The sequence below is a fragment of the Dasypus novemcinctus genome, chromosome 17 (genome assembly GCF_030445035.2).
Source record: "Dasypus novemcinctus isolate mDasNov1 chromosome 17, mDasNov1.1.hap2, whole genome shotgun sequence".
Taxonomy (NCBI): Eukaryota; Metazoa; Chordata; class Mammalia; order Cingulata; family Dasypodidae; genus Dasypus; species Dasypus novemcinctus.
The window spans coordinates 37,089,003-37,104,625 of record NC_080689.1 but is presented as its reverse complement, the minus strand read 5'-3'; the positions used below and the strand labels follow the sequence as shown (position 1 = coordinate 37,104,625).

Sequence of the window (15,623 nt, the reverse complement as noted above, 5' to 3'; positions counted from 1 at the left end):
TTTATCCCTCTGTCTATTCAAGAGAATTATTTTTTTTAAAGATTTATTTTTTTTTATTTATTTCTCTCCCCTTCCCATCCCTGCTTCCCCCAGTTGTCTGCTGTCTGTGTCTGTTTGCTGTGTGTTCTTCTGTGTCCGCCTCTATTCTTGTCAGCGGCACCCAGAATCTGTGTCTCTTTTTGTTGCGTCATCTGGCTGCATCAGCTCTCCATGTGTGTGGCTCCATTCCTAGGCAGGCTGTGCTTTTTTTCCGCCCTTTCCGGCAGCTTTCCTTACAGGGTGCCTCCTTGTGCATGGGGCTCCCCTATGCAGGGGACACCCCAGCATGGCACGGCACTCCTTGCGCACATCAGCACTGTGCGTGGGTCAACTCATCACACGGGTGAGGAGGCCCTGGGTTTGAACCTTGGACCTCCCATGTGGTAGGTGGATGCCCTATCCATTGGGTCAAATCTGCTCCCCTCAAGAGAATTATTAATACCTCCTTGTGTAAATGCAATCATATCATGTTAACTATATGCACCTCCACAATTTAAAGCTACTATTCAGCAAATCCCAAGCAAGTCAGTTTTTTAAAATATATTTTTATTAATTTTTAAAAGATACATAGATCACACAAAATTTCACATTAAAAAATATGAGGTTCCCATATACCCCACTCCCCACACCCCCACCACTCCCACATCAACAACTTCTTTCATCAGTGTGGTGCATTCACTGCATTTGATGAATACATTTTGGAGCACTGCTATACAGCATGGATTATAGTTTATGTTGTAGTTTACACTCTCTCCCAGTCCATTCAGTAGGTTATGGCAGGATATATAATATCCCGCATCTGTCCCTGCAATGTCATTCAAGACAGCTCCAAGTCCTGAAAATGCCCCCATATCACACCTCTTTTGCCCTCTCCCTGCCTTCAGCAACTCCCATGGCCACTGTCTCCATATCAATGATATAATTTCTTCCATTGCTAGAGTCACAATAGTTCTATAGTAGAATACCAATAAGTCCACTCTAATCCATATTTTATTCTTCCATCCTGAGGACCCTGGGATGACAATGTCCACTCCACCTCTAAATCAAGAGGGGCCTTAGATCCCACATGGCTGATGGATGGGATTCTGCTGCTTGCAGCTGTAGACTCTCTTGGTTCTTTAGTGTGGTGGCTGACCAACCTCACTTCTTTGTTAGCTGACCTGGGTAAGTCCAACAAACTGGAGAGTAGGTGCTGCAAATCTGCTGAGGTCAGGGCCCCAGCTGGCACATGGAGTCCAGAGAGTCAAGTTGCCTAGGCATACACCAGCCCCAGCACCAATCACAGGTTCAGTAAAAGGGATAGAAGAGGCAAGTGTAGAGAAGTCACATCTATCCAACTCCATCACCTCAGAAGCACAAATTTGAAAGTAGGGCCCACTGGCAAGGCACCAAACTCCAGAGTCATCTGCCATGACTGTAGAACCTGCATGTCTCTGTAGCCCACAGGAGCACCACTACCTGGGGTTGTATCTACTTTGGCTGTCCCTGAGATCCTACTGAGACATGTGTAAGCATGACCCCTCTGGTGACCTCCCAACTCATTTTGAAGTCTCTTAGCCATATAAATTCATTTGTCTTTACTATTTCCTTCTTTTATCCAAGGCCTTTTTCTAGTTGCATCACCAGCCAGTGCTTGGTAGTAATCCCTCAGCACCAGGGAGGTTCATTCCCGGGAATCATGTCCCACACTGGGAGAAAGGAAATGATTTATATGCTGAGCTTGGCTTAGAGAGTGACCAATTTGAGCAATATAGAGGCTCTCAGGAGGTAACTTTTAGGCACCCTGCAGCTCTACAAGCCAGTTTTTTTAGACCATCCTGAAAACATTTTGTTCTATCACCTCTTCTTCAATATTTTTTATTTTCATTTTTTCTTTTGAAATTTTTACCCCACTGAAAAGTAGAAAGAACAGTACTATGAATGCTACTGTATGTTTCACCTATATTTAACATCTATTAATAGCTTGCCACATCCATTCCTTTCTTCATATATGTAAGTATATACATTTCCTTTTTGCCAAACCATTCAAAAGAAGTTCATAAACATGAGGATGATTTAGCCCTAAATACTTAGCATACATCTCCCCCAAAAAGGGACATTCTACATAACTACAACTCAATCACACTTAAGAAAAATCAACATGAATGACATCATCAATCCTACAGTCCATACTCAAATGACCCAAACTATCCCAAATAAATATATTATATAGATTTTTTTAAAATTTCAGAATCCAATTAAATTTTATGCATTGCATTTTGTTATGTCTCTTATTCTTTCCTCATTCCTACCCTCCATCTAGAACAGTAACCCCTGTCTTCCTCTGTTTTTATGATACCAAATCCTTTGAGAAACCCAAGCCAACTGTCTGGAGTCATCTGACTGTGTTGTCATCACCCAATTAGGTCAGACATTTCTGAAAGGACACCATGAAAGAGATCTTGTGTCTCCCACTGCATCAAACCAGTAGGCACCTCATGTTGCACTGTCCTACTACTTGCTATCCTATTCCTCAACAAACTTTCACCCAATGGTTTTTGTTTTTTTTTAAAGATTTATTTATTTTTATTTATTTCTCTCCCCTTCCCCCCGGTTGTCTGTTCTGTGTCTATTTGCTGCATCTTCTTCTTTGTCCACTTCTGTTGTCAGCGGCACGGGAATCTGTGTTTCTTTTTGTTGTGTCATCTTGTTGTGTCAGTTCTCCATGTGGGTGGCACCATCCTTAGGCAGGCTGCACTTTCTTTCGCACTGGGTGGCTCTCCTTATGGGGCGCACTCCTTGCGCACTCCTACACGGAGGACACCCCTGCATGGCAGGGCACTCCTTGTGCGCATCAGCACTGTGCATGGGCCAGCTCCACACGGGTCAAGGAGGCCCGGGGCTTGAACCGCGGACCTCCCATGTAGTAGACGGATGCCCTAAGCACTGGGCCAAGTCTACTTCCCCCAATGGTTTTAATAATCATTGATGGTCCTTGCACACAGAGTTACAAAATGGTAATTTTTTAAATTCTACCATCCCTTCTACATTTATTACTCAATATTCTTCTGTAAAAAAAAAAGAGCATTTCTTTTTTTTTTCTTTTTCCTCTATATCTGTTATTCTTCCTAAGTGTCACTATGGAATGTGGATTTTTTAAAGTTTTATTCAGTATATTATAATCCATAGCTTCATTGTTCTTTTTGATACCTGTCGCCCCTTTTATTATCTGCATATGGTAAAGTGAACTTGGCCTAGGTGTAGGTAAACATGAGCGCTCAGTGCTACTGAAAGGAGGGAGGCACAACCATATCAGGGAAAGGGGCCTCTCGCCACAGAAACTGTGAACCCCTGGAAATGAGGGGAGCCCTGGTGTACTTTCACAACTAGAGTCATGGCAGACAGAGTAGTGACCAGAGACAGCTATTCATACAACTCCTGCCAGTGTATTCACTAGGGGAGTATCTTCTTGTGTTGGGGATTATTCAGATGTAAAAGGACTTCAGCAAAGTGCCTAACAGATAAGAAAATGGTAAACTGAGGATCCCTCTTCTTTAGGATGAGGTTTGTACAGCCATTTGATAAACATTTGCTTATAGAAATGCCACCAGAGGACATATTATCTATGCTTTCCCTTTAGCATTGGGGCTACTTTTTGACAGTCTGACATCAGTAAACATAAATTCAGCTTTCTTTCTTTAAATCATCCACAAAACAGGTGGCCACATGATCTAAGAGGGAACAATGACAACATGTGACCCTGTTACTATTACCCCAGAAAGTCTTTAGAGCCCCTGGAATATTTGAAGTACTTTATGAGAAAGCATTCAGAATTATAATATCATCTGTGATTACATTCTAAAGCCCGAATCTTATTTTGAATAAAAAGGTACCATTCTCTCAATTTGATTCACAATTACTGACATTCAAATAAAGAATCTAGACAATGCTTTAAAGTAAGTTGCCGCTATTTTAATAAAGGGAGGGGGGGAACCTTCATTTTTCTGCACTGACAAAATCTTCAAGCAAAGGAAGACCTCATTTTTTTTCTGACACAATTATATTTTGGAAAACAGTTATCTGAAGTGACTCCCCAAATGTTTCTAAGGGGCATTTAAAGTATTACGCAGGCCTGACAGCATGTGGTCTCCCACTTGCACTTGTAGTTTCTTAAAGTAAGGAAGTCACTCTAATCACAACAAGGCAGCTCATTCTGCTAAGAACAGAGATGAAGAACAGCTGAAGAGGAAACTGTGAACTGCGTTCTTTGGAAAGTTGGGACAAGCAAGACCCAGACTTTAAAAAAAAAAGAAAGAAAGATATGGAAACTGTCTAAATGCCAAAAAGCCCATGGTGCCAGCCCAGCCCAGCCCTTGGAGAGTGAACACAATTGGGGAAGCCCAGGCCACTTACCTGCCCCACTCACCCAGGAGCAGAACAGCCCCTAGCCCAGGCGAAGAAGGTGATGTTCAATTCAGCAAGGACCAAAGAATCCTGCCCAGAGCATAGAGAGGGAGGTCCCTCAACTCTCTTTCAGAAGACCACTGCAAAATAAGAATAATAATCACAGCAACACATTGAGACTATATTGTATTCCAAGAATATATATTTCTAACAGTTTAACATATGTTACCCTGTTCATCTTCGAAGCAGGCACTATTACTATCATCCTATTTTCAAATTAGGAAATTGAGGCACAGAGAGGTTAAATAACTTGCCCAGAGTAACTAAGCTTGGCATTCAAGCCCAGGCCCTTAGCTCAGAGCCTGCAAGCTAACCACAAGGCTGCATTTAGAGCAATGCATTGTGAATCTGCCAAAAAAAAAAAGGAGAAAATCCTAATATGCATCAAAAACTAGGGTCAGGACAGCACAGTGCAGTGACCAGGCAGCAGGTATCCATACAACTGTTGGCATATTTGCTTTGCTAAAAAGAGAGAAGGAGCTACTTTTTCTTGATCTATCACACATGCAGCTCTATCACTTAGACGGTAGAGAAGCAACAAGACTTTGGACTTAATTCTGACTAAAAGATAATTGCATCTTGGAAATTGTGAGAACTGCATCATCCTATGATATACTCTAGGGCAAGGGTTCCCACATTGGCATGCCCAAAGCACATGAGGAGAGCTCATGACAAAACAGCAATATTCCTTATACCATTACTAGATTCTGATTCAGTGTGTCTGCAGTTTAGCTGGTCAGTAGATCTAAGTCTATATGGTTAACAAACAACCCCAGGTGATTCTGATTCAGCAGATGGAGGAGAATGCTTTGGTAAATACTGACCTCAACTCTAAAAAATCAAACTTCAAAAAAGTTCAAAGAAAAAAGTGATCTGATTCCTTCATCTGAAAGGTAAAAATTGCTATCAAGGAATTCAACACTCTAAATAGCAGGAGATTGCCAAAGAGTAAGGTTCTCAGTATAAAATAGAAAAGAGGGAAACGGACTTGGCCCAGTGGTTAGGGCGTCCGTCTACCACATGGGAGGTCCGCGGTTCAAACCCCGGGCCTCCTTGACCCGTGTGGAGCTGGCGCATGCACAGTGCTGATGCGTGCAAGGAGTGCCGCGCCACGCAGGGGTGTCCCCCGCGTAGGGGAGCCCCACGCACAAGGAGTGCGCCCCATAAGGAGAGCCGCCCAGCACGAAAGAAAGTGCAGCCTGTCCAGGAATGGCGCTGCCCACACTTCCCGTGCTGCTGAGGACAACAGAAGCGGACAAAGAAACAAGACGCAGCAAATAGACACAGAGAACAGACAACCGGGGAGGGGGGAATTAAATAAATAAATCTTTTTAAAATAAATAAATAAATAAAATAAAAAAGAATTCTAGTGGATTCAGCTGCTGAGAAGGCAAGAAAGTTGTTTATAATTACATAAGACAACAGACATAAACCATGCACCTGTCCTCTCCAGACTCGACAGTATAAATGAAAAAGGAAAATGGTTGGAAAATGGCATCCATCTTAGTTTACCAGGTCTGCTCTAACAGATACCACAAACCAGCTGACTTAAACAGCAGGAATGTATTGTCTCCCAATTTTGGAGGCCAGAAGAACAAAATCAAGGCATAGGCAGGGCTGTCCTCTTTCTCTTTGAAGTCTAGAATGTTCTGGTGGTGGCTTGCTGGCAATTCACAATTCGGTCTCTGCCGCTGTCACATGGAGAACTGCTTCCTTCTGTTTCCTACTCGCTGCAACTCCTGCTAAGCCATTGGTATTTCTCTATATTTCCTCACCTTAAGGAATCCAGTCATATTGGATTAAAGCCCACCCTGCTTCAATTTGGCCTCATCCAAATAGGATCTTTGAAGGTCCTATTTACAAATGAGTCCACACCCACAGGATGGGGTCTTTGTGGGAGACATGATTCAATCTACCAGAGCATCTGATAATCTAAGACAGAACACACACATTTAAGAGTAAGTTTGTGAGGTTTAAACTCAAAAGAAAGCTTGTGAGACAAGAGGATGACAGGAGAGACCCTCCTTTGGAAGGACGAGCCCCTGCTTCCTAGTGCCTGAGCTCCCCCTAGTGCCTGAGCTCCCCGGAGTAACAGTATTATGGAAAGCCCAGGAAGGTGGGGGCGGTGTTAAAAATTGAATTAAATACAAACCCCCTGCTCTCTTTGAACTCAGTCTAATAGGGAAACTTAAGAATTACTTTGCAATCTCTAATTTATATTTTCTGAATTTCAGTGTTCAAATATCCTGCTTCTTCAATGTGAGTCCCACCTATATTTATTTTATATGCTGGATTGTCTCAGGTGTGCTACGAATTGATGGAAAGAGATTGCACTCATGCATGCATACACAGACTACACACATACGCACTTGTGCATACACACACCATGTAGTGAAATTCTGTGCTTGTTTTGTTTAGCAAAGTTTAGAGAAACTTCGCTGGCAATGGCCACCTGCAGCAGGGGCAGGTGGGGCATGTGTCTGAGTCACTTCCCAAGTCTCATCCCCAGCCTGTCCCTAACATGGGCATGCAGCTGCCAGCAACTCCATGCAGGGAAGCTAGAATTTTGCCAGTACAAGGAGCTTAATTTTATATTGCACCACAGCCCTTTCTTACCTGGCCCCTTCATAATTATTCATGAAGAATTTATACAGAGTTCCATTTAAGTCTGTGGGTTTCAAGATTCCTTGGCTATGACCTATAGTAAGAAATTAATCCTACATTAGACCCATGTGTTCATCCAATTCACTTAATATGTATATTTATTATAATCCTACCAGGGGCCAGGAACTATTCTAAATATACGAAATTTAGCAACAAACAAAACAATTTAAAAACCCTTGCTCTCATGGAGCTTACATTCTGCTGGGGGTGGTAGACAATAAACAAGTAAAATTTAGTAATGGGTCAGATGATGATAAAGCAACGGAGGAAAAACAAACCAGGGAAAGGGGATAGGGAATGCTAGGTGACAGGGTTGTATTTTAAATAGGGCAGCCAGGAACGGCTGCATTGAGAAAATAACATTGAAAACTGCCCTGAGGAGGAGGGTTAGTAGACCATGTGGATATCTGGGGGAAGAAAAATGAAAACAACCAGTAAAATTGATGTGCTGGAAGCAACCCCAGACAAAGTATGCTCTGATTCCATTTAGACAAGTCACTTTTCCCTCAGACCCTCTTTCCTTCTTTGTAAGATGAAAGGGTGCCAATCGAGTCTCCAGGCTCCTTTCTAAGGGCTAACATTTCCCAGTATTAGTGTACTCATGCCTTATTCTAGGTAGAAGCTTATGTGTATGTACACACGTGTGTATGTGTGTAAATATATATAACATAGAAAAATGGTGGAATAAAGTTTCAGAAACAGTACTACCCTAACTACATGCAACACACTCTATTCCATTTGTTCTTTTCTGTTCTATTTCATTTTTGAAAATGCTGGTTGCACCCACTAAATTAATTTCTCTTTCTACTAATGGATCTTAAGGAACTATTTATAAAAATTGAAATCTTCTCAGTTCTGGAGCCAAATTTAGCTTCAAAATCATGTACTTACTTATCCAAGAAAAAGAAAAGCTGACTCAGTACTGGAACCTTCCTCTGCCCTCAGCTTTCCAGCAACCCAGAAAGTTCACATGCCCACATAAGTCTTAGCACCAAGGGCAGGGCTTAAGGCAGCTCCAGCCTCAAAGACCAGCTCTACCACTGCTTTCCTTTCAACTTTATGCAAGCTACAAAACAACACTGAGTCTGAGGCTTCTATCAGCATAATGGAAATGATAATGAAAATTAAATATAAAATATAAGTAGAATGGTTAGACAAGTACCTAACACTTAATAAACAACTAATAAATGGGTAGTAGTGGTGAAGGTAGAGATGGAGGTAGAAGTATAAGCAAACTAGAGCAAAAAACAACAGCTTCATCCCATCAGGGCCTTGGAATCTAAAATGTTAGACAAACAGAGTTAGATATTGTGAATGCCAGTAATTGTCTTTGTAATAAATGTCATAGGAGGAAGATTGTGTGCCTCCAAACTGTTTACTTCGGCTCCTTCCCTTCCTAAATTCTCTCTCCTCCCTCTTTCAGGAAACTATATGGAAATGGATTTGAAGAAATACAAAGTCATGCATTCAATGGGACAACGCTGATTTCACTGTAAGTATGTGCTTATTTTCCCAGCCCATGAATAAAAATGAAATATTACTCTGCCTACCAGATCATATTCAATCTTCAGCAACAAACTCAGGGCAAAAATAAACTTTCAAGTGGCTAGTCCTTGGTGCTGCACGCGTGTTACTAGGCAACTGGCTGGCTAGAAACCCCAGAGCACCCTGATTTCAAAGATAGATGCAGCCTCAATACATTGAAGTTGACAGTTTGCTGAAATATTCAACACCCTACTTTATGCTTCCTCCAACTCACAACCTCCCTCTCTAACCCTTTTGCTCAGGTTGATAGGGTGTTAGAGGCAGCACGATTTTAGAAAAGAAAGAAATCCTCTGTACTGCAAAGACATTGGGTAACACCTTTTACCAGCCTAATTAGTCACAACAGACCTACTCAAGAGTCCCATCTCCCTACAGAAGGAAAGGGGGCCCCTCGAGCACATTTTCCACAGCATGAGGGAGCCTGGCATGGTCACCAATATTAACAGCCTTTACTAACCAATATTAACATTGACCTGGGAGCGTCCTTACTGTTTCCTTCATTATCCCAACCTCTTTCTTTCTCTGACTCTTCTTCTTAAAAGAGTGGCACAAAAATTAAATTAAATTAAAAAAAAAAAAATGGCACATTCACAAAGCCTGTGGAGCACCTGAACCTCAACAGACATAGGAAGAGGTGAAAATCACCCTACAGTGGTGTATACTAAAAACAAAGGGCACATGAACAGCTCAATCAAAGCCAAAATTAAATTTAAAAAAACCTTTTGTAATAAATGTCATGTAGAACACAGTCTTATGGTCTATACCAGTGTTTCTCAAACTTTGATGCACGTAATAATCATCTGAAGATTGTTAAAATACAGCTTCCTGGGTCCCAACCCCAGAAACTTTGATTCAGTAGGGCTAGGGTAGGCCCCTACTGAATTTTCAAGTCTAACAAACTCCTAGGGGATGCTCCTAATGCCAGTCTGAAGCTGAGTTACCACAAGCCTACACAATAGACAGTTTATTTTCACTTTAGACATTAACCAAAGGTCTTACTACATAGACTCTATGCCATACAGCTTGGCTAGAAAGACAGGCTTTAGTGCCGCTGACTTGGACTCAAAATCCTATCCCACTTAAGCAAGTTCCTTAACTTTTCTGAGGCATTGTGTCCTCATCTGTAAAATGGAGCTACGAAGAGGCTTGTTTTGAGGATACCCCCACCCAAATGAAAAGATCTATTCCATATCCTCAGTAATTAACACAGAGACTTGCACACAATAGGTGCTTATTTATTATTTATTTTAGTAATTCATTATGGATGAACAAAAATAATTACATAAGATGATATTTTTACATGCTTAGCACAGGGTCTGGCACATAGTAAGTGCTCAAGAAATGATAAATTTAAAAAGTTGTTCTTCCTATCATGGAGTGAATTTTACCCCATTTTCTTGCTGGCTGCATTTTACGGTTGATTTGTTCTTAATGAAGGGTTCATTCTGGCCACTTTAATCTGTTTCTGCTAAATTTAAATCAGAGGCATGTATATCCTCTCTGGCCTAGTACTCTCGGATGCCTCATTTCATTTTTCACTTAAGTGTTCACCAAGGATCAACTATGTTTGAAGGAAACATGCTATATTTTGAGGGGAAACAAAGATGAATAAGTCACAGTACTTACTCTATAGGAGGTTACAGAACAGGAATAAGCATTTTCAAACAGTATATAAACTGTACACTAAATACTAAAGTAAAAGGCAAAATTTGACACCTGTCCTGAGAGAGGTAAAGCTGCCCATGATTGCAAAGGGAGGAGTAAGGAATTTAGAGAAGGCCTTGTGAAAGAGACAGACTTTGAGCTGGGCCTGATTTGGACAAAAGAATAGAGAAAAGCACATTTGGGCAGAGGATGGCAAGAAGGGCCCAGAGGCATGGGATATGTCCAAGGAACAGCAAATGGGACCTTTTGGAAAGCTCTAGATATGAGTTAAGGATAAAGCAGGGAGGTCCTTAAATGTCAAAGCAAAGAATTTGGACTGTGTTTTGTAGAAAATGAGAAGCTTTTGAAAGTTCTGGGGTGGAAAATGTCAGAGTGGTGCTTTAAAAAGCCTAGTCTGCACAAAAAGATAAGAATTGTCTGATTCTGCTTACAGGAGATATCTACAATAGGCAAATTCATAGAGACAAAGTAGATGAGAGGTTGCCAGGGGCTGGGGGAAGGAGGGAATGTGGAGTTATTGCTTGAAGGGTACAGAGTTTCTATTTGGGAGAACAAAACAATTTTGGAAATAGTGATGATGATTGCACAACACTGTGAATGTAATTAATGCCACTGAATTGTCTGATGAAAAATGGTTAAATGGCAGATTTTATGATATATATAATACCACCATTAATAATAATAATAATAAATGGTCAGTCCATTAGCAAGGAGGACAGAGGGCTGGAAGTGTGCAAGGCTGGAGGATGAAGACAAGATAGACTCTAAAGCAGAGTGGAAGTCGGCATGGACAGAAAGGGGCAAAGCTGAAAATACTGTGAATGGAGATAGAATTGACAGAAAAAAGCAAAATCTTGGATGGAGACAAAAGTGAGTCAAATGTATGCTGCAGATATTTCCAGCATGGATCACAGGGAAAGTAACAGTGCTGTTAACAGAAATCACAAAGGAGCCAGCACCTATTTGGTGGCACAGGAGGAGTAATGGAGAGAGAACTGTGTGGGGGTCAGGAAGCCCATGTTCCAATCTCCAGTCTTCACAGTGCACAGGGCACTACAAAGGAAGTAGCCCATTCCTGAGATCTGAGAGAGTGCAGGCAGAGGCGGATATCCCACTTTAGATAAGGTGCTTGGGGATGGCCTTACCAAGGACAAGATATTTAGGTGGGGCCTACAGGATGACAAGGAGTCCATTGTGGCAAAATGAGGAGACGTGTACTACAGAAAGAGTGAAATGCATATACACAGGTAGTGCAGTGGGAAAGAAAAGAAGTTAAAATGCTCTAGAAATGGAGAGGAGGCCGGTGTGGCTGGAGAGTCATCAGCATGGGAAAGCTGGAGATGGAGGCAACAGCCAGTTATGCAGGACTGAGGGTCCATGGTAAAGTGTTTGAATTCTGTTTTAAGGGTGGGGAGACCCCTTGAGGGTTTTAAGCAGGGAGGGCAGAGTAGTTTTCAAAACTGTCAAGTAAATTTTCGAACTAAATAGACATTCATCCCAGGCTCTGACACCTTCTCACCTTTAGGACTGAATAAAGTTGCTCAGAATGATGACACTGAGGCCCTGCAAAGTTCTCAAATGCCCTACTTTCTAAGGCAGAACAGGGAAGAGAAGGCTTCTGGTTGCCCTCAGGCACCTTTAAAGGTCTGGGAGTCAGTCCGCACCATTCCCAGAGCATCCCAGTTAGGAAAGCTTAGACTGGAGTATGGGAGTTCTCCCACTGTGCTTCAAAAAGTTGTCCTGCCTTGTGCTTCTCACACCTGGAGGGACACATCATCTGGAGGGGGCCCAAAAGTGCCCCCAGGAAAACGCAGCAGATATATTTGACTTATTTTTGACCAAGTTGTATAATGCACAGTTAGTGCACAGAAAGACCTGGGTTTTTATAAAACATGAGAAAAGCTCTGTCATGAAATTTGAGCAATTAATCTGACCTGGCTGTCATGAGGATTACTTACTCAGAGAGCCCAGTTTCAATGATTTATGACCATAACTGAACATAATTAAAACAAACCGACACAGGAAGAAGAGACACAGAGGTTTGGGAAGGGAAATTTCTTTTGATTTAGGTTTTAAACAGCAATTGACTCTGACAACCTCATCTCTTTGAAAATGGAAGTGCACCCAGGAGATGGGATGATGTGTGAGTTGACAGGTACATTCTGATAAAAGGAGTGAGGTTTCCAAGAAAAACACATAGTCATAGCATGTGGAAAACAGCCACCCAGGGTGTGAGATGAGTGGCTTTTGCAGTTTTTAAATGACAGGCATGATTTGAAGACATGCAGAAAGACAGTGAAGAAGACGGAAAGCTATGAGATGAGCACAGGTAACTACACTGGCAGAGGGCTGGGGGAGGTGGTTGGTTGTTGGTTGGTAGTTGTTTGATTGGTTAGTTGGTTTTGCCATTTAACAGTGGTGCAAAAGAATCATGCCGCCATGCTTGGAACCATCACAGCAGCAATGGATGTTCACTGTGTTTACCATCCAGGGTTTTGATGTCACCACCCTACTCTTGTCTACCCAGAGAAGGGCCTGTGCTTGGAGACACCAGCATCAGGTGTCACTGAAAGACCTTCCTGTCTGAGCTAAGGTGTTCTGGGCAGTGTGTCCTGAGCTTTGGGCTAAAGGGTTGAAAAGAAGCCCTTGAGTAGCTACTGCAGTGGCTGCCTTTGGCTTCTCCTGCAGCCTTGAGATTCATAGCTCTCAGTCTTGTCTTTTCTACAATACACATATCTGATTGTGATCCTATATACAATAGAGACCCGTGGAAATTTTCTATACAGGCTATAATTCCTCCCCTTTTTTGTATATCTGGGAGCAAAAGGGTATGAATAACATTTGGAAAGGGACCGCTTTGAATGGGTCCTATTCTTTTTAAGTATTAACAAACTTGAGGATATTATTATTTTAAAACTATGGACCTACACGGTCATAATGGCTGAGAGACACTGATACAGAGCAGGCTTTCCTTTAACCGTTCAAATGTGACCAATCCACACAGCATTTTCATCCTTACCTAGCTGTTTGGCTTCTCAGCACCAGCCCCATCTGCTTGACCCCACCGCCTCGCATACCCAAACACCTGTGGCATGACCCTTCTACCCAGAGGCATACCCCACACATCCAGTCATGGCATCACACATGGATTTTCTGAGCAAACACTCTAGACCTGATTCCAAAATCCAAATTTCCAGCAAAGTCACAGTTTCCTTTGCCTACAGACATTTGTCCTCAATTTACAGCTTACAACAACTATTTGTAGTTTCTAACAATGAATTAACTATATGCAAAACACAGCCTTTTGCATAGGTCCATGGTTCTGAGCTCTGGCTGTGCACTGGAACCATCTGTGGGCCAGTGAAATCCAGATTCTCAAGAGGTGAGATTTAAGCATCGGTCTCTTTTTAAAAAAATTCCTCAGGTGGTTCCAAAGTGCAGCCAAGGTTGAGAACTACTGACCTAGATGTTCCTCCCCTAGAAGGCACAGATTGAAGCCAACACATAGAGGTGATAATTTCAGGAAATTGAAGGGCAATTAGTGGAAAACAGTTAAATTTTGCAGGGATGGAGAGGACTTTGGGAGCCAGTGCGCCCATTCCAAGAACATTAGGGTAACAGCTGTGACGAAGGCACAGGTGAACGTGCCCCAACTCCACAGGGCACCATTTGCTCGGTCCCTCCAACCCAAGAGACGCCCCCTTGGGTTGGGTAACATGGGGATCTGAGCAGAGGCATGATGACCTCAAGACCTGGCTTCTGCTGAGACTTCCTGAAGTACACACAGCCTACAGGAGAGAAAACGAAAAAGCAAAAGTGATACGGACATGAAAAAAATAAGTTAATGGCAAAAGGAGGAGTGTAATGAAGAAAATCTTTTAGCCATCACTGAGCCCTTCCTCACCATCTATGTATCAGCCCTGGCTTTGACAGCAAACAGTGCAGCTCCTGGATAGATAGGTGGAAGGAAGGTTGATCCTTTGAGCAGGGACCAAGCTTTTATTTTTCAGTGAGACTGTAGAGTTTAATACAAGTTTCCTTTGTGAGAGGGAACACAGGGACTTCGGTTCATAGTAAAACTTTAATAACTGCAGGAGAGGAGGGGTAAGGGGGCATACTTCAAGTTGTAGGACAAGGTTCTACCTAGTGAGGGGGGAAATTGCAGGAAAAAGGTGGAGCCAAACACATGCCACCAATTTCACAGTTTCATCAAAATTATCTACAATTCCCCTCTTTTCCCCTGCATACCATGCAGATTGGTCCAAAGCCAGGTGCAAACACCTCTTTACACGTGACCAAAAAATTCCACTAAGGAAAATCTCCTTCCCCACAGGGAGCTAAAGGAAAATATTCACCTGGAGAAGATGCACAATGGAGCATTTCGAGGAGCCACAGGGCCTAACATCTTGTGAGTATAGTAGTGCTACCTCTTGTCCCCATCCCAGTGCACCCCAATAGGCCTTTAGGTACCCGGCCTTATCTTCTCCAGCATGGTTTGTGGAGCATCCACCTGAAAAGGCTGCTGTGGGAAAGACCAACTATGGAGGGCAGCCACATGTGCTGGCAGAGGGGCAACTGCCCACCCAACATCCACCCGTGGAAAGCATGGCCAGCAATCTGATGGCCCCTGGCACTCGGCTGGACAGGGCTGGGCTGTGGGGTATCAGTCAGGGCCAGTCAGGGAGGGTGCAAGGAGTGGAGCCAGGTTCCCTCAGTTAATGGGATTTAGTGTAAGGATACATGGGAGAATTAAAACGAACAGGAAACTGAATGAATAATCTCCTGATGTGGCCTCAAACCTGAAATACCCCAGAAGGAACAACTGCAGCTGCAGTCGGGCTTCAGGGAGAAATGCAACAGGGTTCCAAAATCTCTGCAGCTAGAAAGCGAATAACCTCATCTTCCCCTCACTCCCTACTCTAGCACTTGGTTACTCACTTATTCAACAACAAAGAGTGAACACAACCTCTGTTTATTAGGCACTTTGCTGGAGGGACAGTGATGTCCAAAACAGCCCCAGTCCAGGCTCTTAAAGAGATCCCAGCCAGATAGGGGAGAGCACAGTGCACAGATGCAGAAGTAAGCAAGCCTGTAAAGTTTATATGAGAAAAGTGCTAGAAAAATGGTGAACATGGTGATCCAGGTCACCTGTTCATTCATTCATTCATTCATTCATTCATTCATTCATTATTTTATAAGCTCATACTATATGCCAGGCACTGTTTTAGGCACCAGCCAAACAACAGTGAGTAAGAAAAGACAAACAT

At 42.6% G+C, this 15,623-nt stretch overlaps 1 protein-coding gene across 2 annotated transcripts in view; it reads left to right on the top strand.

Annotated features, from left to right (window-relative positions):
• LHCGR (luteinizing hormone/choriogonadotropin receptor) overlaps positions 1-15,623 on the top strand; it is a 121,495-nt gene that overhangs the window by 42,259 nt on the left and 63,613 nt on the right. For both annotated transcript variants that reach the window (XM_071208808.1, XM_004458765.3), the window contains 2 exons: positions 8,570-8,638; positions 14,690-14,764. In XM_071208808.1, the coding sequence (XP_071064909.1) occupies positions 8,570-8,638; positions 14,690-14,764 (144 nt within the window). The remainder of the gene's footprint in view (positions 1-8,569; positions 8,639-14,689; positions 14,765-15,623) is intronic.